Source organism: Engystomops pustulosus, chromosome 3 (assembly GCF_040894005.1).
Source record: "Engystomops pustulosus chromosome 3, aEngPut4.maternal, whole genome shotgun sequence".
NCBI lineage: Eukaryota > Metazoa > Chordata > Amphibia > Anura > Leptodactylidae > Engystomops > Engystomops pustulosus.
The window spans coordinates 113,219,169-113,241,253 of record NC_092413.1 but is presented as its reverse complement, the minus strand read 5'-3'; the positions used below and the strand labels follow the sequence as shown (position 1 = coordinate 113,241,253).

Here is a 22,085-nt window from a genome sequence, read left to right as displayed (position 1 = left end):
GAAGTCTAGTCAGTCATATACTAATATGTCGAGAATAAAGTCTCTAGACCCATTCTAAAAACTGGCTACTTCATTCTCAACAGTGACCAGGGATATTCTTTATGCAAAACAAGCATAATGTAGCTGGAGATTGAGACCTCTGGGAGCCACTGTATTTAGCAGATAAATCCACCTTGCTTCCCTCTGTAATACCCTCCGGTCCCAATCTCCACCTCTTGGTGAAGGTTGTACGAGTTCAATCCCTGTAAATTTAATAGCCGAGGCTTGACCGTTGTGCATGGCATGGATATGACGCGCAATTGGGGTATCACGGTTGTGCTCAATATCCCCAATATGGTCTCCAATTCTTCTACGGAACTCTTGTATGGTTTTTCCTATGTACTCGATTCTGCATAAGCACGTTGCCTTGTAAATTACTCCTTTAGATCTGAAGTTAATAAAATCTTTAATGGTAAAGGTCTTGTTGCTGTTATTCCCGACAAAAGTTTTACCTGTCAATAGGAACGGGCATGCTATGCATCCGCTGCATTTAAAGCAGCCGGGTATCTTGCAGTCAAGCCAGGTCCCCAGCCTGGGAGTTGGGGCCACATAGTGACTATGGACTACTCTGTCCCGAATCGACCTACCCTGTCTAAAAGTCACCATGGGTCTATTCCCTATTATGTCCTCCAGGTCCGGGTCCATCCTTAGGATGGACCAATGTTTGGTTAGGATTTTCCTAGCCAGATCTGCCCCATTATCAAAGGTGGCAATCATTCTCATGATTTTTTGTGTACCATTCTGTTCATCTGGTTTGGGAGTGAGAAGGTCCTGTCTTCTCTTACCCGCAGAATGTTGATATGCTGTACGTAGGCACTGATCAGGGTAGCCCCGTTCTCTAAATCTACCCCTTAAGTCATCCGCAAATCTTTTAAAATCACTCCTACTCGAACAATTGCGTTTCATTCTAAGGTATTGTCCCTTAGGGATACCTTTGCATAGCGCTCTAGGGCGGTTACTTTCCCAGTGCAGTAGCGCGTTAGTGGAGGATGGCTTTCTAAAGACTGACGTCTGTAGAAATCCCCTGTCGTCCTTTTTGATCAATACATCTAAAAAAAGAGAGTTGGTCCTCATAAATTTCACAGGTAAACCGAAGCCCAATGTTGTTCTTGTCCAGTTTTTTGACAAACGTTTGAAAGGACTGCTTGTCCCCTCTCCATAGAACAAATATATCACTAATATATCTTAGGAAGAGTTCCACCCTCTCGATATCAGGTTGGGGGGGGAAGGGGGGTGTCACCAAAAATAAAAGTCTTCTCCCACCAGCCCAGGAGCAGATTTGCGTAGGTGGGAGCACAAAGGCTCCCCATCGCAGTGCCCCTGAGCTGGTGGTAGAACTTTCTGTCAAATAAAAAGAAATTGTGGGTGAGGGAAAATTGCAGTAGCTCCACAATGAATGCATTATGGGGGCCAAACTGTCTGCCCCTTGTGGATAGGAACGCCTCGATAGCCTCTATCCCTTTATTGTGTGGTATTGAAGAATATAAAGCCTCAACATCGATACTTCCAAGGTGTATTTCTTTGTCAACCTGGATCCCTTCAAGATGTCTAAGAAGGTCCGTCGTGTCTCTGATGTAAGAAGGTAGTGCCAAGACAAATGGTCTTAATATCTTATCAATATATACCCCAATGTTTTGGCAAAGTGAGTTAACTCCCGACACGATGGGTCTCCCTTTTAGTGGGTTTATACCCTTATGGATCTTAGGCAATGTATAAAAAGTTGCTACTGTCGTGTGTGCAGGGAGAAGGAACTTATACTCAGTTTCCGAGATCAGTTTGTTCCCTAGTGCTATTTTTAGTATTCCATCTAATTCTTTCCTGTATGTCATGGTGGGGTTGCAATTCAGGATGTCCTTCCCCTGATTTGTCCTTTAAAATGTCCAGACAGATTTGGTGGTATTGCATATTATCCAACACCACTGCATTCCCGCCCTTATCTGAGGGCTTTATTACGATATCTGAGTCTTTTTCCAACGTTCGCAAAGCTGTCATTTCTTGTTTAGAAAGATTAAATTGTCTGTTACATTTGGTCAGCAGTCGCAAGCCATGTTCGACTAGGTCTACAAAAACGTCTATACATGAAACATCTGTCTTGGGAGGTATGGCTGTACTACTCGCTCTAAGTGACGTAAATGGTCCAAGCCCCCTTACATTCGAGTCATCTTCCAGACTTTTTAATAGTCTGACCTCTTCTAACATGTCTGTTGGGATACCTAGGTCTGTACTTAACTTTTTATCCTTCCGTTTAAAAAATTTATGCCAGCCTAGTCTTCTGGCAAACAGGTGTAGGTCTTTTGTCCAAGTGAACGGGTCAAAGTCTGTAGTGGGGACAAAGTTAAGGCCTTTCTTCAGGATACCTATCTCCTCTAAAGTCAGGGGTCTTGACGATAGGTTTATTACCTGGGATTCTGAGGTGGATTCCGATTCCTCAGGGGGTAAGCGGTTTCTAAAAAATGTTGCTGAGGGGGTTGTGTGTATGTATTAGATCTACCCCTTCCTCTCCCTGTTCCTTTAGATTTTTGTCCACCCTTTCTTCCCCTTCCTCTACTCTCTGTTTCTGACAAGTCAGTATCGGTGGATGACAAGTCCGTTTCAATCTCTCGGTTAGTCTGGGTGGGGGTGAGGACGGTGTACGCTCTACTATCCCTGAAGTCCTACAAGTCCCTTGTAAACTGATGATGTTTTCTTTCTTTAAGATGGTACTGGAATTTTTCAAGAACTGTCTGTAACTGTGCTTCTTTTTTAGCAAAGTCTGACTTTAGAGGAGATAGGTATCCTGAGGAAAAGGCCTTAACTTTGTCCCCACTACAGACTTTGACCCGTTCACTTGGACAAAAGACCTACACCTGTTTGCCAGAAGACTAGGCTGGCATAAATTTTTTTAAACGGAAGAATAAAAAGTTAAGTACAGACCTAGGTATCCCAACAGACATGTTAGAAGAGGTCAGACTATTACAAAGTCTGGAAGATGACTCGGATGTAAGGGTGCTAGGACCATTTACGTCACTTAGAGCGAGTAGTACAGCTATACCTCCCAAGACAGATGTTTCATGTATAGACGTTTTTGTAGACCTAGTCGAACATGACTTGCGACTGCTCACCAAATGTAACTGACAATTTAATCTTTCTAAACAAGAAATGACAGCTTTGCGAAAAAAGACTCAGATATTGTAATAAAGCCCTCAGATAAGGGCCTTCTCACTCCCAAACCAGATGAACAGAATGGTACATAAAAAAATCATGAGAATGATTGCCACCTTTGATAATGGGGCAGATCTGGCTAGGAAAATCCTAACCAAACATTGGTCCATCCTAAGGATGGAAACGGACCTGGAGGACGTAATAGGGAATAGACCCATTGTGACTTTTAGACGGGGTAGGTCGATTCGGGACAGAGTAGTCCATATTCACTATGTGGCCCCAACTCCCAGGAGGACCTGGCTTGACCGCAAGATACCCGGCTGCTTTAAATGCAGCGGATGCATAGCATGCCCGTTCCTATTGACAGGTAAAACTTTTGTCGGGCATGACAGCAACAAGACCTTTACCATTAAAGATTTTATTAATTGCAGATCTAAAGGAGTAATTTACAAGGCAACGTGCATATGCGGAATCGAGTACATAGGAAAAACCATACAAGAGTTCCGTAGAAGAATTGGAGACCATATTGGGGATATTGAGCACAACCATGATACCCCAATTGCTCATCATATCCATGCCATGCACAACGGTCAAGCCTCGGCTATTAAATTTACAGGGATTGAACTCATACACCCTTCACCAAGAGGTGGAGATTGGGACTGGAGGGTATTACAGAGGGAAGCAAGGTGGATTTATCTGTTAAATACAGTGGCTCCCAGAGGTCTCAGTCTCCAGCTACATTATGCTTGTTTTGCATAAAGAATATCCCTGGTCACTGTTGAGAATGAAGTAGCCAGTTTTTAGACTTTATTCTCGACATATTAGTATATGACTGACTAGACTTCTGGTTATATAGTCAGTCTGTCACCTTAAATTTTATTTTGTGAAATACTATGGGGCCAAATGATTCCCTTGAATCCATTTTTGTACCCCAGGTCATACATTACTTATTCATCTTATGAGCTTGACCCCGTATAATTGTGTGCACATATGGTTGTTATCTGAATACCGACCTAATTTCATACCTGTAGGCTGCTGTAAAAAGTTGTCCATGTGGTAGGACATACCAGGCGACATTACTTACGTATCAACACTCTATGCCTTTACCTTCAGGTTTCTCCAGCCGGACCACTAAGAGTTAGAGTCGGGTGCCTGAAACATAACTACGCAGGCGCGGCTTCTTTAGGTGTTGCCAAGGCGACACACAGCTCTGTATTCCTTGGCCGCCGGCCCGGAAGTGACATATACGGAACTTCCGGTCTGATCGCCAGCACAGGACTCACACACCGTGAGTCACGTACGGATGCTGACGACACACTGGTAAGTCCAATCACAATACAGTGATGTCACATGTTTAGAGGTGTCACACGCCAAGAACCCGGTGTGATCAAAGGGCACAGATCGGTGGGTGTAGGCACTCCTTCCCCATCAAGACGCCGTGTATGGACTAACTTTGCCGAATTGTGGTAAGCATGACAGGCGGCTTTAACCCCATTACAAACAAAGGGGGATGGGGGGGGTTATGCTTTAGAAAATACTGTACTCATTATTTTCAGGGCGATTTTTTATTGGATTCTTCTCCCTCTGATGAAACTATTGTGGAAACGCGACAGGGAGGTGTGACGTATTACTAGTACAAGGGAAATTACTTGGGACTGCCCTTGTAAGGGCGGGAGTTGATTAGGGGGTCAGGGTGAGTGTATTTTAGGGCACCACACCCTCCCTAACCTACCACCAAAAGAGGAAAAGGTGACTCCCTCCCAGCCCTGTATTGTTGGAGACTGACAAATAGACGGGTAAGCAGGACCCCTGGTGGGTCTGACTCTTATACGACTGAAAGGTAGGTACATTCTGACTATTTCCTGCTACCACTTTCAGTCCGTCTTGACACTCTCAATGTGCCTTGAGAACTATTTGAGTATTTGTTGTTTACATTTTTCCACTAGGGTGTGATATTGGGACGTGGAACCTCTGGTGTGAGCTTTTGCACTAATATTTATATGGTTTTAATAAGTACTATAATAAAATTGAATTTTAACTGATACCCATTTGCTGCTAATATATATTATACATATTGGTAACAGTACTATTTGTGTTCCTATGCTATTTCAATATCTTTAAAAAAATAACACAGACCCATGTTCGCATACTACGGGGAAAAAAATGATTTTCCTACGAAAGGTTTTAAAGGGAACCTGTCACCACATTTTTCACAAATACAGGTAGTGGCAGGTTCCTATAAAGCCTTAGTAACTATCTGACACCTTCCTTTTAGCTAAAAATAGTTTCCCTCGGATCCTCATAAAATCAGTTATAATCTTGCCTTTCGAGGGGCGTGGCCTAATGTCACGTACCCCATGTACATATCTGACCACTGACCACATAAAACAATCACAGAAGCCTTCATGTACTTCTACTCTCTCTCCATGCAGGCTACTGTGATTTCATGTGATATGATATGCTGTGATATCATGAGATATATGTTTGGTGTACAGTTTTTGAATGCTAAAGGACCTACGATGATGTCACCCTGGTCACATGACATTACAGCTGCATACAGAGATAGGATGGAGAGAAGCTGTTGGATTTAGCCGGAGGAGGCCACGTCAACCTTGACTCACTGGAGCCATTCTTAGATACCAGGTAAAACTATAAAGTTGAATATATGGGAATCAGAGGGGAATAATTTTTAACTGAAAAAAAGGTGTCAGTTAGTTACTAGAGCTCTATGGGAACCTGTCACTACCTGTATTTGTGAAAAATGTTTTGACAGGTTCCCTTTAACTACAATGTTCACCACTTGTCCACTTTCTACTATGCAGGGGGGTGAATGGGGCGATGTGGAATTTTGTATTGACTTGGCTTCATACAAAATTCGGAGTTGTAAATGTGTAACTCAACCAGTGAAGCATTTTTTTTTTAAATTTAAGAAATGAATAGAGAAGGTGATGATTGTACATTTTGAAAGAAACTGAAGGTATGTCATGAACAACACTTATTCCATATTTTGCAGAAATAAAATCAGTTTGCTAAAAAAAAAAAATAAATCATCTGTTTGCAATAGTTGAAAAATGGGTCTTTGGGGTTCAGTATACTCAATTTCTTGGGTACATTTATCAGAAAATAAATAGTAATAGTAATAATAAATAGTGAAAGTATTCCAATGGGACAGATATTGAAAACTAGCGTTGGACTGCTACCCAGGTTTCTGAGGCCCTTAACGCTAAAGCCACTTTTCACCTTCCTGACACGGCCCATTTTCTCAAATCTGCCCTGTGTCATTACAAGTGGTTATAACTTCGAAACGCTTTAACATATACAAGTGATTTTAAAACTGTTTTCTTGTGACACTTTGTACTTCATATTAGTTGAAAAATTTTGGTGGTATGTTTTGCATTTATTTATGAGAAAATCGGATATTTGGTGAAAATTTGGAAAAATTCTTGATTTTCAAACTTCAAAATGTTCTACCTTTTCTATACATAGTCATAACCGCAAAAATACTTAATAACTAACATTCACTGAATGTCTTCTCTATGTGGACATGGTTTTTTATGCATACTCTTATTTTTGTAGGATATTATGGGCCTTTGAACGTTAGGTGCGATTTTTCACATTTTCATAAAAAACGCAAAATCCTGCTATTGAGGGACCTGCTCAGGTTTCAAATCACTTTGAGAGACCTAAATAAAAGTAAAACCCCATAAATCACCCCATTATAGAAACTACACCCTTCAACATACGTAAAACAACTTTTATGAAGTGGTGTAACCCTTTAATTGTTTTACAGGGGTTAAAACAAACTCGGATGTAATTTTGAAAGTAATTTTTTTTTGGCTAAATGAATGTGTTTTCAAAAAATGTACAAATTCTCAGTGGATAAAATACCATAACGCTTCACAAAATTTCATACCCAATCCCTCCCGCGTATAACAATACCCCATATGTGGTGGTGACCTGCTGTATGGGCACAGTATCGAAGGGAAGCTGCGCCATTCAGAGCAGTTTATGCATTGTCACTTTTTATTGGCTATACAATCTTTATTTTTTGGGCAATTTGGACATATATTATTATTTTTGCGACATAAGATGCACTTTACAAATACTTCATTTTAGTGGGTCATTAGCTTATTGATGAGATTTTATTAACTCTTGAATGTATGGGTGAAAAGAAAATTGTCAATTTTGGTTTCCTTTCTTTTCTTTTTTTGGGGGGCCGTACACCATTCACTAAGAATACTATATCTTTATTCTATAGGTCACTACGATTACGGTGATACCTCATTTATAACATAACATAACTTTTTTTGATCACTTTTTAGAACATTTTTAGAGATTTCATGAAAAATGTACATTTTTGGCATGTTTTTCGGGATTTGTTTTTACGGCATTCACCGAGCGGGTCCAATAATGTTTCTGAGTTATTGTACGGACACGGCGATACCAAATATGTGGGGGGTTTTCGGCGATTTTGTGGGTTTTTTTTACTTTATTGCAGGTGTATAGGGAATATTTGTGTTTAGGGGACTTTAACTTTATTTAATTAATTATTTTTATTAAAAAATTATTTTATTTAATGTTGTTAACTTTTTTTTCCCAAGCTCTTCTTCACATCACATAGTGTCTTACAGATGCCCCGGGGGTCAGGGGTTAAGACCCGAGATCAGAGCGATTCAGTACTATTACGTCAAATGTTGGGAAGGGGTTAAACAGTATTTCACCCTGGCTTCATTTGTTATTGTACCATATAAACAAAGCCCAGAAAAGAGTAGAAGAGGAGCCAAGAAAGTAGAGCATTTATTTTTTGGCATTGTGCGCTGTACTGTGGCTGATGGTGCATCCAAAGTGCTGGTTAATCATGCAGCCCCTTAACGTTGAACCTTTAACCCTTGGACCTTTAAATGTTGTTTCCCCCCTGGCCTAAATCCTTAGAACAGACATTTAAAGGAAGTTTCATAATTTAATATATGTTTGTGCAGTTGCAGTTGGTCCATTTTATCAAGTCTCCAACTAAGCAGTCCCGGGAGCTTCCCTGATACAGGAATGCAAAAATGGCAGACTTTAGGGCATTCATTAGTCCAACCACTGCACTTATATCAACTCCTTGTGACTCCTCTTCTAACAGTTCAGAGTCTTTGGTTGCTGTTGAAAGTGGCAAGTAGGTGGTAAAATGGACTGGATTGTTCTCACCTCTAAAAAGGCAGCAATAGGTAGCTGACACTGCTGCTTATGGAGTAAATTACAATCACTGCTGTCTATTGTCCAGAAGGGGTTAAGTCATTGCAAGTGAAAAAAATTCTTTGAGCAATGCAACACATAGCCTATAAACAGATTTACCATAAATTAACTCTGAAAACAGTGCTGACTTCTGGTAGAACAACATGTCGGTGTGGTTTGTCAACATTTATACTTGAAAATACATTCAGCCAATTAATTAGTAATTAAGTAGGACTTAAAAATTTAACAGTAATGATAAAAGGCAGCATAGATCAAAAACGGAGTGCGTAATGCAGCTATTTAAGATGATCAAGATACCAAACAGAATGGGTTTCCAGCTATTTCAATGGGTGTGAGAGACCAGGTAAAACCACACTTTGCTGATAAGTTTGTTTATCAGTATGGAAAACATGCATATGTTCAGATGAAAGAGTAGAAACAAGGTGCTTAGAAATTAAGGAGGGCTTTTCAAAGATTTTTATGAAATGAATGAATTTAATGGCTCCCTATTCTAAGGCTTTAGATAAGAATCCAACCATATTGCCCTGTTGAGAGCAACCTCAGAAACACAGAATAGTATGTAGTTTTATCAAACTTTTGTAGTGTGTTCGTTTAGGTAATGCATCCTGCAACTTTTTGACTTCCTCAAGTTAAAATTTAGATGCACAAAAAAAATATCAAAAAAACAAAAACAAACTTAAAATATTCATGGCAGTAGGCAAACTTCATTGACTTCAAATAAAAAATTGAGTTACTTGTAATCAAGTTTACTGCCAGTAGTTTCATGCCCAGACCTAAAAGGTTGGACTCAGCTTACCCAAAGGCTTTGCATTCAGCAAGCAATTACCTGGATTCTTCTTCACTAATTGGAACATTTTATTTACCTTTGAAGTGTAATGGAAATTTTGCTGCGCATACAAATTAATTATTTATATACCTGATGTATTGTAAGCAGTCCGGATCAACAAATATTAATCTAATAAGTAATGTTAGCAATACAAACATTAAGACCCAACATGCATTGATTACAACTTCAATAGGTTAACATTAGAGATGAGCGAACATACTCGTCCGAGCTTGATGCTCGTTCGAGCATTAGCGTACTCGAAACTGCTCGTTGCTCGGACGAATACTTCGCCCGCTCGAGAAAATGGCAGCTCCCGCCGTTTTGCTTTTTGGCGGCCAGAAACAGAGCCAATCACAAGCCAGGAGACTCTGCACTCCACCCAGCATGACGTGGTACCCTTACACGTCGATAGCAGTGGTTGGCTGGCCAGATCAGGTGACCCTGGGATAGACTAGCCGCTGCCCGCGCTGCTCGGATCATTCTGTGTCTGGATGCCGCTAGGGAGAGAGCTGCTGCTGGTCAGGGAAAGCGTTAGGGTGTTCTATTAGCTTACTGTTAGGCAGGAGTGATTCTCAAAGAACCCAACAGCCCTTCTTAGGGCTACAATAACGTTCTACTTTTTTTATTTTAATTTGCATCTAGTACCATTTTGTGAGGAATTAGCAGGGGGACTTGCTACCGTTGTGTTTAGCTCTTAGTGGCACACATATCCATAGCAAAGACCGAAGTGGGAAAATTTAGTAGGGGTTGGATTTCAATTAGGCACTAACTCAGTGTCATCTCATCTGGCATAGTAGTGTGCTTTGATACTTGGCTAGAAAATAGCCATAGGAGAATACAAAGAGCTTACTTACGCATACAGTAGCGTTCTATATATTTGATTTCTGGTTGATCTGCTGGTGGCTGTACTTTCTGCAGTGCATGTACTAGCCAATTCTGAGCAATTTGTAGTGAGACTTGCGACCGCTGTGTTCTGCGCTTAGTGACGCACATATCCATAGCAAAGACCGAAGTGGGAAAATTTAGTAGGGGTTGGATTTCAATTAGGCACTAACTCAGTGTCATCTCATCTGGCATAGTAGTGTGCTTTGATACTTGGCTAGAAAATAGCCATAGGAGAATACAAAGAGCTTACTTACGCATACAGTAGCGTTCTATATATTTGATTTCTGGTTGATCTGCTGGTGGCTGTACTTTCTGCAGTGCATGTACTAGCCAATTCTGAGCAATTTGTAGTGAGACTTGCGACCGCTGTGTTCTGCGCTTAGTGACGCACATATCCATAGCAAAGACCGAAGTGGGAAAATTTAGTAGGGGTTGGATTTCAATTAGGCACTAACTCAGTGTCATCTCATCTGGCATAGTAGTGTGCTTTGATACTTGGCTAGAAAATAGCCATAGGAGAATACAAAGAGCTTACTTACGCATACAGTAGCGTTCTATATATTTGATTTCTGGTTGATCTGCTGGTGGCTGTACTTTCTGCAGTGCATGTACTAGCCAATTCTGAGCAATTTGTAGTGAGACTTGCGACCGCTGTGTTCTGCGCTTAGTGACGCACATATCCATAGCAAAGACCGAAGTGGGAAAATTTAGTAGGGGTTGGATTTCAATTAGGCACTAACTCAGTGTCATCTCATCTGGCATAGTAGTGTGCTTTGATACTTGGCTAGAAAATAGCCATAGGAGAATACAAAGAGCTTACTTACGCATACAGTAGCGTTCTATATATTTGATTTCTGGTTGATCTGCTGGTGGCTGTACTTTCTGCAGTGCATGTACTAGCCAATTCTGAGCAATTTGTAGTGAGACTTGCGACCGCTGTGTTCTGCGCTTAGTGACGCACATATCCATAGCAAAGACCGAAGTGGGAAAATTTAGTAGGGGTTGGATTTCAATTAGGCACTAACTCAGTGTCATCTCATCTGGCATAGTAGTGTGCTTTGATACTTGGCTAGAAAATAGCCATAGCAATAGGATAGCATTGTTTGGTTTTAAAAACTCAAAAAAAAACAAAAAACACAAAAAAAAAAAAAAAACACAAAAAAAAACAAAAAAAAGTAAAAAAAAAAATAAAGTTATAACTCTCATTTTAAAAATGTTTAACCCGAGGGCTAGGGGTAGAGGACGAGGGCGGGGACGTGGGCGTCCAACTACTGCAGGGGTCAGAGGCCGTGGTCCTGGGCGGGGTGAGACACCACCTGCTGATGAGGGAGCAGGGGAACGCCGCAGAGCTACACTCCCTAGGTTCATGTCTGAAGTTACTGGGACTCGTGGTAGAGCACTGTTGAGGCCAGAACAGTGCGAACAGGTGATGTCGTGGATTGCTGACAATGCTTCGAGCAATTTGTCCACCACCAGTCAGTCTTCCACGCAGTCCACCCATGTCACCGAAATCGCCACTCCTCCAGCTCCTGCACCTCAGCCTCCTCCCCCCCAGTCTGCCCCCTCCCAGGAAAATTTGGCATTTGAACCGGCATACTCTGAGGAACTGTTTTCTGGACCCTTCCCACAGTCACAAACCACTTGTCCGGTTGCTGCTGAGCAATTTTCCGATGCCCAGGTTTTCCAACAGTCACAGTCTGTGGGTGATGATGACCTTCTTGACGTAGTGGAAGTGTGTAAAGAGGTGTCCGACGATGAGGAGACACGGTTGTCAGACAGTGGGGAAGTTGTTGTCAGGGCAGGAAGTCCGAGGGGGGAGCAGACTGAGGGATCGGAGGATGATGAGGTGACAGACCCAAGCTGGGTTGAGAGGCCGGGTGAACACAGTGCTTCTGAGACGGAGGAGAGTCCTCGACCAGAACAGGTTGGAAGAGGCAGTGGTGGGGCCAGACGGAGAGGCAGGGCCAGAGCTGGTGCATCAGCGCCAAATGTGTCAACTAGTGAAGCTCCCGTGGCGAGGGCTCCTGCGGCGAGGGCTAGATCTTCAGAAGTCTGGAGGTTCTTTAAGGAAACACCGGATGACCGACGGACTGTGGTGTGCAACATTTGCCAAACCAGGCTCAGCAGGGGTTCCACCACTACTAGCTTAACTACCACCAGTATGCGCAGGCATATGAATGCTAAACACCCCACTCAGTGGCAACAAGCCCGTTCACCTCCGGCCGTGCACACCACTGCTCCTTCCCCTGTGTCAGCTGCTAGTCAGCCCCCTGCCCAGGACCCTGCCACAAAAACCCCATCGTCGCCTCCACGATCCTCCACAGCATCCACCAGCGTTCAGCTCTCCATACCCCAGACGCTGGAGCGGAAACGGAAATATAGTGCAACCCACCCGCACGCCCAAGCCCTTAATGTGCACATCTCCAGATTGCTTAGCCTGGAGATGCTGCCCTATAGGCTAGTAGAGACCGAGGCCTTTCGCAACCTCATGGCGGCGGCCGCCCCTCGGTATTCGGTCCCCAGCCGCCACTACTTTTCCCGATGTGCCGTCCCAGCCCTGCACCAGCACGTGTCAGACAACATCATCCGTGCCCTGACCAACGCCGTTTCTGACAAGGTCCACCTGACCACGGACACGTGGACGAGTGCTGCCGGGCAGGGCCACTATATATCGCTGACGGCACATTGGGTTAACTTGGTGGAGGCTGGGACCGAGTCTGACACTGGGGCTGCTCATATACTGCCGACGCCGAGGATTGCGGGGCCTACCTCGGTCCAGGTGTTTCAGGCCTACTATGCCTCCTCCTCCTCCCACCCCTCCTCCACCTCCTCCTCCGAACTACCATCCGTGGGCACGGCGCCATCAGTCGGTAGCTCTAGGCACAGCAGCAGTGCCGTCGCTAAGCGACAGCAGGCGGTGCTCAAACTGCTGAGCCTAGGCGACAAAAGGCACACCGCCCAAGAGCTATTACAGGGCATCACGGCGCAGACTGATCTGTGGCTGGCACCGCTGAACCTCAAGCCGGGAATGGTTGTGTGTGACAACGGCCGTAACCTGGTGGCGGCTCTGCAACTCGGCAGACTGACACATGTGCCATGCCTGGCCCATGTGTTAAATCTGATAGTTCAGCGTTTCCTCAAGACATACCCCAATCTGTCTGATTTGCTCACGAAGGTGCGCCGCATCTGTGCGCATTTCAGGAAGTCCAGCCCAGATGCTGCCACTCTCAGGGCAGCGCAGCGCCGCCTCCAACTGCCCGCTCACCGACTGTTGTGCGACGTGCCCACGAGGTGGAATTCAACACTGACCATGTTATCCAGAGTTTACCAGCAGCGCAGAGCGATTGTAGACTGCCAGATGTCAACTTCCACCAGAACTGGTAGTCAGGTCAGTCAGCTTCCTCAAGTCTACAATGAGGAGTGGACGTGGATGTCTGATATCTGTCAGGTGCTGAGTAACTTTGAGGAGTCAACACAGATGGTCAGTGGCGATGCCGCCATCATCAGCCTCACCATCCCGCTGCTTGGCCTGTTGAAAAACTCTCTGGTCAGCATGAAGTCGGAAGCTTTGCGCTCGTCACAAGAGACAGGGGAAGAATATTCCCTTGTTGATAGCCAAAGCACCCTCAGGTCTGTTTCTCAGCGCATATCGGAGGAGGTGGAGGTGGAGGAGGATGAGGAGGAAGAGGAGGAGAATGTTGGTGAGACAAAAGAGGGGACCATTGTTGAGTCCTTTACTGTTCAGCGTGTATGGGCAGAAGAAGAGGAGTTGGAGGAGTTGGAGGAGGAGGAAATGGACAGTCAGGCCAGTGAGGGGAGTGAATTCTTACGCGTTGGTACTCTGGCGCATATGGCAGATTTCATGCTAGGCTGCCTATCCCGTGACCCTCGCGTTCAAAGAATTTATTCCAGCACCGATTACTGGGTGTTCACTCTCCTGGACCCACGGTACAAGCAAAATCTTTCCACTCTCATCCCTGCAGAGGAAAGGAGTGTGAGAATGCATGAATACCAGCAGGCCCTGGTGCACAAGCTGAAACAGTATTTCCCTTCTGACAGCGCTAGCGGCAGAGTGCGTAGTTCTGCGGGACAAGTAGCGAGGGAGAGTAGGCGAGCAGGCAGCTTGTCCAGCACTGGCAAGGGTACGCTTTACAAGGCTTTTGCCAGCTTTATGTCACCCCAGCAAGACACTGTCACCTGTCCCCAGTCTCGGCAGAGTAGGGCTGATCTTTACAGAAAGATGGTGAGGGAGTACGTAGCTGACCATACCATCGTCCTAAATGATCACACAGCTCCCTACAACTACTGGGTTTCAAAGCTGGACATGTGGCACGAACTGGCGCTGTACGCCTTGGAGGTTCTTGCCTGCCCTGCCGCTAGCGTCTTGTCCGAGCGGGTTTTCAGTGCAGCTGGTGGCATCATCACCGATAAGCGTATACGCCTGTCGACTGACAGCGCTGACAGGCTGACGCTTATTAAAATGAATAAAGGCTGGATTTCTCAGAATTTCCAATCTCCACCAGGTGAAGGAAGCTCAACCTGAATAATTGATCCACTCCTCCTCCTCCTCATTTTCCTCCTTCTCCTCCTCTTTGTACAGTAAAGCAGAGGAAAATGGCTATTTTTTGACAGGGCCCACTGGCTCTTGCTATAGTACTTCATGCATTTAATTTTTCTGGAGGGCCACCTACCCGGTCCTCTGTTTGAAACAATTTTTGTGAGTGCCACATACAGGCACTCAATCTATTCCATTTTACTGCAGGGCCACCTACCTGCTCCTCTGGTTTGAAACATTTTTGGGACTGCCACATACAGGCACTCAATCTATTCCATTTTACTGGAGGGCCACCTACCTGCTCCTCTGGTTTGAAAAATTTTTGGGACTGCCACATACAGGCACTCAATCTATTCCATTTTACTGCAGGGCCACCTACCTGCTCCTCTGGTTTGAAACATTTTTGGGACTGCCACATACAGGCACTCAATCTATTCCATTTTACTGGAGGGCCACCTACCTGCTCCTCTGGTTTGAAACATTTTTGGGACTGCCACATACAGGCACTCAATCTATTCCATTTTACTGCAGGGCCACCTACCTGCTCCTCTGGTTTGAAACATTTTTGGGACTGCCACATACAGGCACTCAATCTATTCCATTTTACTGGAGGGCCACCTACCTGCTCCTCTGGTTTGAAAAATGTTTGGGACTGCCACATACAGGCACTATCCAAATTAAATTGTCTCCATAGCAGCCTCCACACGTTGTCTCCATTGCTACCTCCAAAAGTCGTCCATATAGCTGCCTCCATACATCGTCCCTTTATCAAACGAGGTGTGTCAGGCAGAAATTTGGGTTGTTTTCATGGATTCCACATCAAAGTTGTTAACTTTGTCGCCACCCTGCTGTGTTATCCACAAAATATACTGGCAAACTTTTACCATTTAGGGATATTATTTCAGCGCTTCTTGCGCATCTGTTTACATTCCCCTCACCCGGCATATCCTAAACTTATAAGAACGCTACTACACTTGATCTTATACAAAAGGTTCTTAGAAGTGCTGTTTGGGGAGTAGCCTAGAGACAGGGGCTTGAATTGGCGAAAGCTCGCCTGGCAGCGGAGCGCCAGCTCCATGCGCATCATGCGCTTCTTGCGAATCTGTTTACATTCCCCTCACCCGGCATATCCTAAACTTATAAGAACGCTACTACACTTGATCTTATACAAAAGGTTCTTAGAAGTGCTGTTTGGGGAGTAGCCTAGAGACAGGGGCTTGAATTGGCGAAAGCTCGCCTGGCAGCGGAGCGCCAGCTCCATGCGCATCATGCGCTTCTTGCGCATCTGTTTACATTCCCCTCACCCGGCATATCCTAAACTTATAAGAACGCTACTACACTTGATCTTATACAAAAGGTTCTTAGAAGTGCTGTTTGGGGAGTAGCCTAGAGACAGGGGCTTGAATTGGCGAAAGCTCGCCTGGCAGCGGAGCGCCAGCTCCATGCGCATCATGCGCTTCTTGCGCATCTGTTTACATTCCCCTCACCCGCCATATCCCAAACTTATAAGAACGCTACTACACTTAACTTGGTGCAGGCTGGGACCGAGTCTGACCCTGGGGCTGGTCATATACTGCCGACGCAGAGAATTGCGGGGCCTACCTCGGTCCAGGTCTCAAAGGCCTACTATACCTCCTCCCACCCCTCCTCCACCTCCTCCTCCTCCGAATTACCATCCGTGGGCATGGCGCCATCAGTCGGTAGCTCTAGGCACAGCAGCAGTGCCGTCGCTAAGCGACAGCAGGCGGTGCTGAAACTGCTGAGCCTAGGCGATAAAAGGCACACCGCCCAAGAGCTATTACAGGGCATTCCACATCAAAGTTGTTAACTTTGTCGCCACCCTGCTGTGTAATCCACAAAATATACTTGCAAACTTTTACCATTTAGGGATATTATTTCAGCGCTTCTTGCGCATCTGTTTACATTCCCCTCACCCGCCATATCCTAAACTTATAAGAACGCTACTACACTTGATCTTATACAAAAGGTTCTTAGAAGTGCTGTTTGGGGAGTAGCCTAGAGACAGGGGCTTGGATTGGCAAAAGCTCGCCTGGCTGCAGAGCGCCAGCTCCATCCCAAGATCCAACTAACATAGTTGCAGCACCTTTAATCTACTACTAGTTCACTGCCTCCATAATAATAATAATAATAATCTTTATTTATATAGCGCCATCATATTCCGTAGCGCTTTACAAATCATAGGAAACAAATACAAATGTATTGTAACAGAGCACAACATTTGTATGGAACAACAGGAGTGAGGTCCCTGCTCGCCAGAGCTTACGGTTTATGAAGATGATGGGGTAACACGAGGTAAAAGAATATTTAACGGTCAAGCCATTCTTCTTAGGGAATAGAACAAAATATAATAAATGGAATTGCTGTCGCTTGAACCACTCAGCCGTCATCTTATATACCAGGTCCAGGGTGAATGGGACTGCAGAGAAGTCTGGTGCCTGTTGGTTGCTGGATAACAGATGGGAGGACGACACAGGACGGGTTAGTAGAAGAGTTAAAACTTCATGCAGTTAATGAGTGTTATAGGCTTGCCTAAAGAAATGGGTTTTAAGAGCACGTTTGAAACTTTGGAGGTTAGGTATTAGTCTGATAGTCCAGGGCAGAGCATTCCATAGAATTGGTGCAGCTCTAGAGAAGTCTTGGAGACGCGAGTGGGAGGTCCGCACTAGGGTAGAGGTTAATCTAAGATCACTGGCGGATCTAAGAGCACGGGTTGGGCGATAGACTGAGATAAGAGAGGAGAGGTAGGGGGGTGCAGCATTATACAGAGCTTTATGGATGAGGGTTATTATTATTTTAAACTGTATTCGAAAGGAGACTGGCAGCCAGTGCAGCGACTGGCATGAACTGTAAGCATACATGGTCCCCTTATCAAACGAGCTGTGTCAGGCAGAATTTTGGGTTGTTTTCATGGCTTCCATGTTAACTTTGTCGCCACCCTGCTGTGTAATCCACAAAATATACTGGCAAACTTTTATCATGTACCGATATTATTTGAGCGCTTCTTGCTCACCTCCTTTGGTTCCTCTCTGACACCCATTGGTTTGAAGCCTGAGTCCAATTAGGGTATGTCGCCATGCCACTCTCTAGCCTGCTGCCGCTGCCTCTGCCTCTGCATGCCGTCCCCTATAGTGTCAGGGTCAATTATTGGATGTTTTACATGCTATCTAGCTTCATTCTGTCACTCTGTCATGGCCATGCTGTTGCCCATAATTTCGGCATAATGATGCGATTAAGCAGCCTCAGAGGCATCCATGCATGCTGCCCCTGCTGTTTCCTGTCCATTTCCGTGGTGTTTCCATCCTTTTCTGAGGTTCCCAGGTGTTTGGCCAAGCTTCCCTGTGCAGAGCCTTGGTCCCCTTGAAAAATGCTCGAGTCTCCCATTGACTTCAATGGGGTTCGTTATTCGAGACGAGCACTCGAGCATCGGGAAAAGTTCGTCTCGAATAACGAGTACCCGAGCATTTTAGTGTTCGCTCATCTCTAGTTAACATCATTAAATTTAAAACTAAATAATAATATTTCTCATGAATATTTCTAACCCAAAACCATTATCTACTTAGAGAGAAAGCATAATAAAAAGAGCTTGTGTGTTTAAGACCCTTTCCTGGTTTTGGCTCAGCAATACTGATTAAATTACTGATCAGGATACTACTATACGACAAATGTACTGCAAACATCAGACCTGGGCTGCAATTAACAGCTTTAAATCATGTGACATAACTCTATATAGTGTCTGGTTCCTACAGAGCCCTATTAACCAACCGACAACCCTCTTTTACAGAGAAGGCTTGTCCTGCTTGGCCGTACCCTCCCATCTACTCATCCCCATGTCCCATGCCTCTTCTCAGCATGTCAAGTAACCAGAGTGACATCACAGATCCTTTATTTTCCTAAATAGAAGCAGACTGTACACCAACCATATATCTGATCACATGAAATCACAGCAGGCTCCATGGACTTATTATGGACTTCTACTACTCCCCGTCCTCCATGAAGGCTGCTGTGATTTCATGTGATCAGATACATTTATGAGGTAGATGTTGCATATGTAACAGGGCCTAAGATGAAGTCATCCTGGTCATGTGACTTTGATGTAACCCAGCCCTCCTTACAGCATATTATCGTAGTCTGTAAATCAGGAATAGAGGCAGGGCAATGCAAGTACATTTTAATATACATGACTCAATTAGCGTGATGGACTCACATTAGGTTAGTTGCATTTAAGTTTACAAACTGATTTTTGTAACATTGCAGCCATGGAAAGGAATCATTTAGAGATAAGGGCAATTATATTGAAATCTTTATTTTGGGTGGGTTAATTTGAATGACAGGTTCTCTGTATAAAGAGGGCGCATGTGCGCTGCCATATTGACTCAGATCGTTAACACCCGTGGCACAATCATAACACTCCCTACATAGAAAATTAGAACGCTTAGCATACACTTACCTAGAACATCCTTTTCTTGCTCTGGCACAAGTTCTTTCCAGTTAGGTTCACCAGCATCATTAAAGTCTATATTGATCAGCTTGTAGTTTGGTGCATTGCGATTTGTCTTAAATGTGAATACTGTCCCTTCATTTGTGATATATTCATATTCTGCATCAAAATTATCTATTAACTTTACCCAAGGGAGAATTCCTGAAAGAAAATAATTCAATTAGTTACTCAGGACTTACAGAAAAACTATTGGCATGAGCAACAGATAAGTCCTAAAAACTTAACTTCAACTCCCCTAACTTCAGTTCACTTTATGTTATAATATACAGCGAGTAAAAATGTAGCTAGATGAAAAAAAAAATTAAAAATTAAAACACAACACTACATGCATGTTACAAACAAATCTGATGGTGAGGAATAGGAAGAAAATCTATTAATAAACTGCAGGTTTACCATAAAATTACCATTTCAATCAATCTTAATACCGGAAGATGGAAATTATGTTCAAATGGGGAAATATAAGGACAGAGATCAAAAGTTTATTTCTCCTGCCAATTAAGCGGTCATGGATGGTATTTTAGAACCAATTAGAACGGACCAAGTTTGCATTAATAAGAAAGTTATTACTGCATGCATTTTCTGGTAATTAGACTGTATAATTCTGAAAACAGAAGACAACAAAGGCCCTTCATGGAAACGAGTGGCAGCAATGTATTTAAGGTGGACAATCCCTTTAAAGGCAATGTACCATCAAAATCAAGCATGATAAACAAGGGAAACTTACTCATAGCTCCAGGCCATGTGACTGTGACAATCTTCTTATATTTGTTATCCATGGCCTACTTCAAATTAAAATCAACTTTTAAAATTATGCTAATTAAACTGAGGTGCCCTTGGGGAGTTCCCTCCATGCTGTGGCTTTATAGGCTCTGCAGAAGCATTTACCTCTTCCCATTGTGCAAGATTACATCAGGGGAAGACAGCCAGGTAACACCCCCAGAGTCCTTCTGGCTCTTTAACTTTAAGGGGTATTCCCACAGAGACGAGATTCTTAAATATACTTAAGATAACAAAATAACATATTCTCTAATTCACTGTTTTAGACAAAAATACAGCATTTCAAAGATATAATTCTGACCTGTCTCTGCCAGTCTTGGTGGTTAAAATTTTGGTTGCCCCTGGATTTGACTGTAAATTTCGTGACTGTGGTCTAATTCTTCTAATTTATTTTCTGCACACTGCACTGCTCTAAGCCTCCTAACTCTCCCCCTTGCATTACAAGACCAGCTCAGACACAGGCACTTCTTACTCAAATAGCTACATACAGATAAGGTCTTTATCCAGGGGAGGGAGCATTATAGCAGAGATGACTGCGTGTTATAGGTGAGTTAGAAGAGCGGAGAGTGTCATTGTGTTTTATATCCATCTCATGGATCTCATCATCTCTCATCTGTCTCAGATCTCTTTCTATGTATCAGATACTAGTAGAATGTTCAGAAGCTAAATCAAAAGTGTGGATTAACCCTGTACCTTTATGATCTAAGCACATTTTCAGCACACAGCATCTCAAAGCACAGCACAGAATCATGAAGTGTCTGCTTAGAGAGTCCCCATCCACACTCTGGAATTTTACACTAACCAGACTAGGGAGTGATAAGAGCTAAAACAGAGTAAAACTGAACAAAGGATTTAATAGTAAAAGTTGATTTTAGAAATAAGGATAATGTAATACAAATGTAATGTAATAGAAATAATGTATACTAGAAACACTAAATAGACAATATTATCCAGAGCACACTTTTTATATTAAGACAATCCTGGGGCACACCACCAACCAAAATAAGGTGTACAATGAGGCCAGAGTACAAGTGCCAGCTCATATACTCAGCATATCAGCTGGTACTTGTAGTACTCCAGCCTCATGACTATAGTATTTCTCATTTTACATTTGTACATGTCAGTCACTTGTAAGGGAGGATGGCAGAGATAACATGCTAGATAAATGACAGGACACAGGGCTCTGCAGCTTACCAGATGCAGTTCTTGATTTTCTATTGCAATGCATTGGCCTCTGTGCCCTGCAGTCCTGTCATCGGAGCTGGCAGTACCCCTGGTGACGAGGAGGGCAGCTGTGGGAGCTTGGGGCAGCTGAGGGTGCTTGGGGCAGCTGAGGGTGCTTGGGCCAGCTGAGGGTGCTTGGGCCAGCTGAGGGTGCTTGGGCCAGCTGAGGGAGATTGGGGCAGCTGAGGGAGCTTCTGCACAACTTGTTGTTGCTCCTCTGCCATGATGATCTCTCATGCTGGGCTCAGTGTGTGAGGGAGGGGTAGAAGCAGGATGTATATCACCTCCCGTGGCTGTAGGGACATGACGGCAGCAGCTTGTCCGGGGGAGGGGAGGAATGAAGGCAGCTTGTGCCATACAGCAGTGTGCAGCAGGGTTTGCTTGGACTGGAGGACAGTAAAGGGCCAGGTGATAGTAGCAGGATGGGAGCTGGCAAATGGCTTTTTTTTACCTGGTTCTGCAGTACTGTGGAGCACGGGAGCATGTGTGGCTGAAGTCTGGCAGCCGCACAAACTAATGAAACACGTGCAGACTCCAGTGCACTCAGCCAATGACAAAGCCGCTTACATGCTGCTTTATACTAACAGCGTGAAAGGAGCTTTGTAATTCGTCTTGTGGACACTGCATCATGTGCTGAGCAGTGCCCGCGCGCTTCGATCACAGTGATACTTTCCGCCACGATCGCAGCACGCCGGTCTGCTTATCCAGGACGTTACAGGGTATAATTGCCAAGCGTACTTTTATGCATGGCAATTATTCTGAAGAGTAATAGTGCCTCATCATGACGCTTGGTGAGGCGGTAATGCGACCTCTGGGGGGCACCATAGTTTGGGGAACTTTCCCCGCGGCACACCCAACTAGTGTGCCGCGGAACACTGGTT

General features: G+C 44.1%; 1 protein-coding gene across 1 annotated transcript in view; it reads right to left on the bottom strand.

The window, feature by feature from the left end:
* Positions 1-22,085, bottom strand: part of PREP (prolyl endopeptidase) — an 87,646-nt gene that overhangs the window by 30,929 nt on the left and 34,632 nt on the right. The window contains exon 8 of the mRNA XM_072141872.1: positions 19,153-19,344. Within this exon, the coding sequence (XP_071997973.1) occupies positions 19,153-19,344 (192 nt within the window). The remainder of the gene's footprint in view (positions 1-19,152; positions 19,345-22,085) is intronic.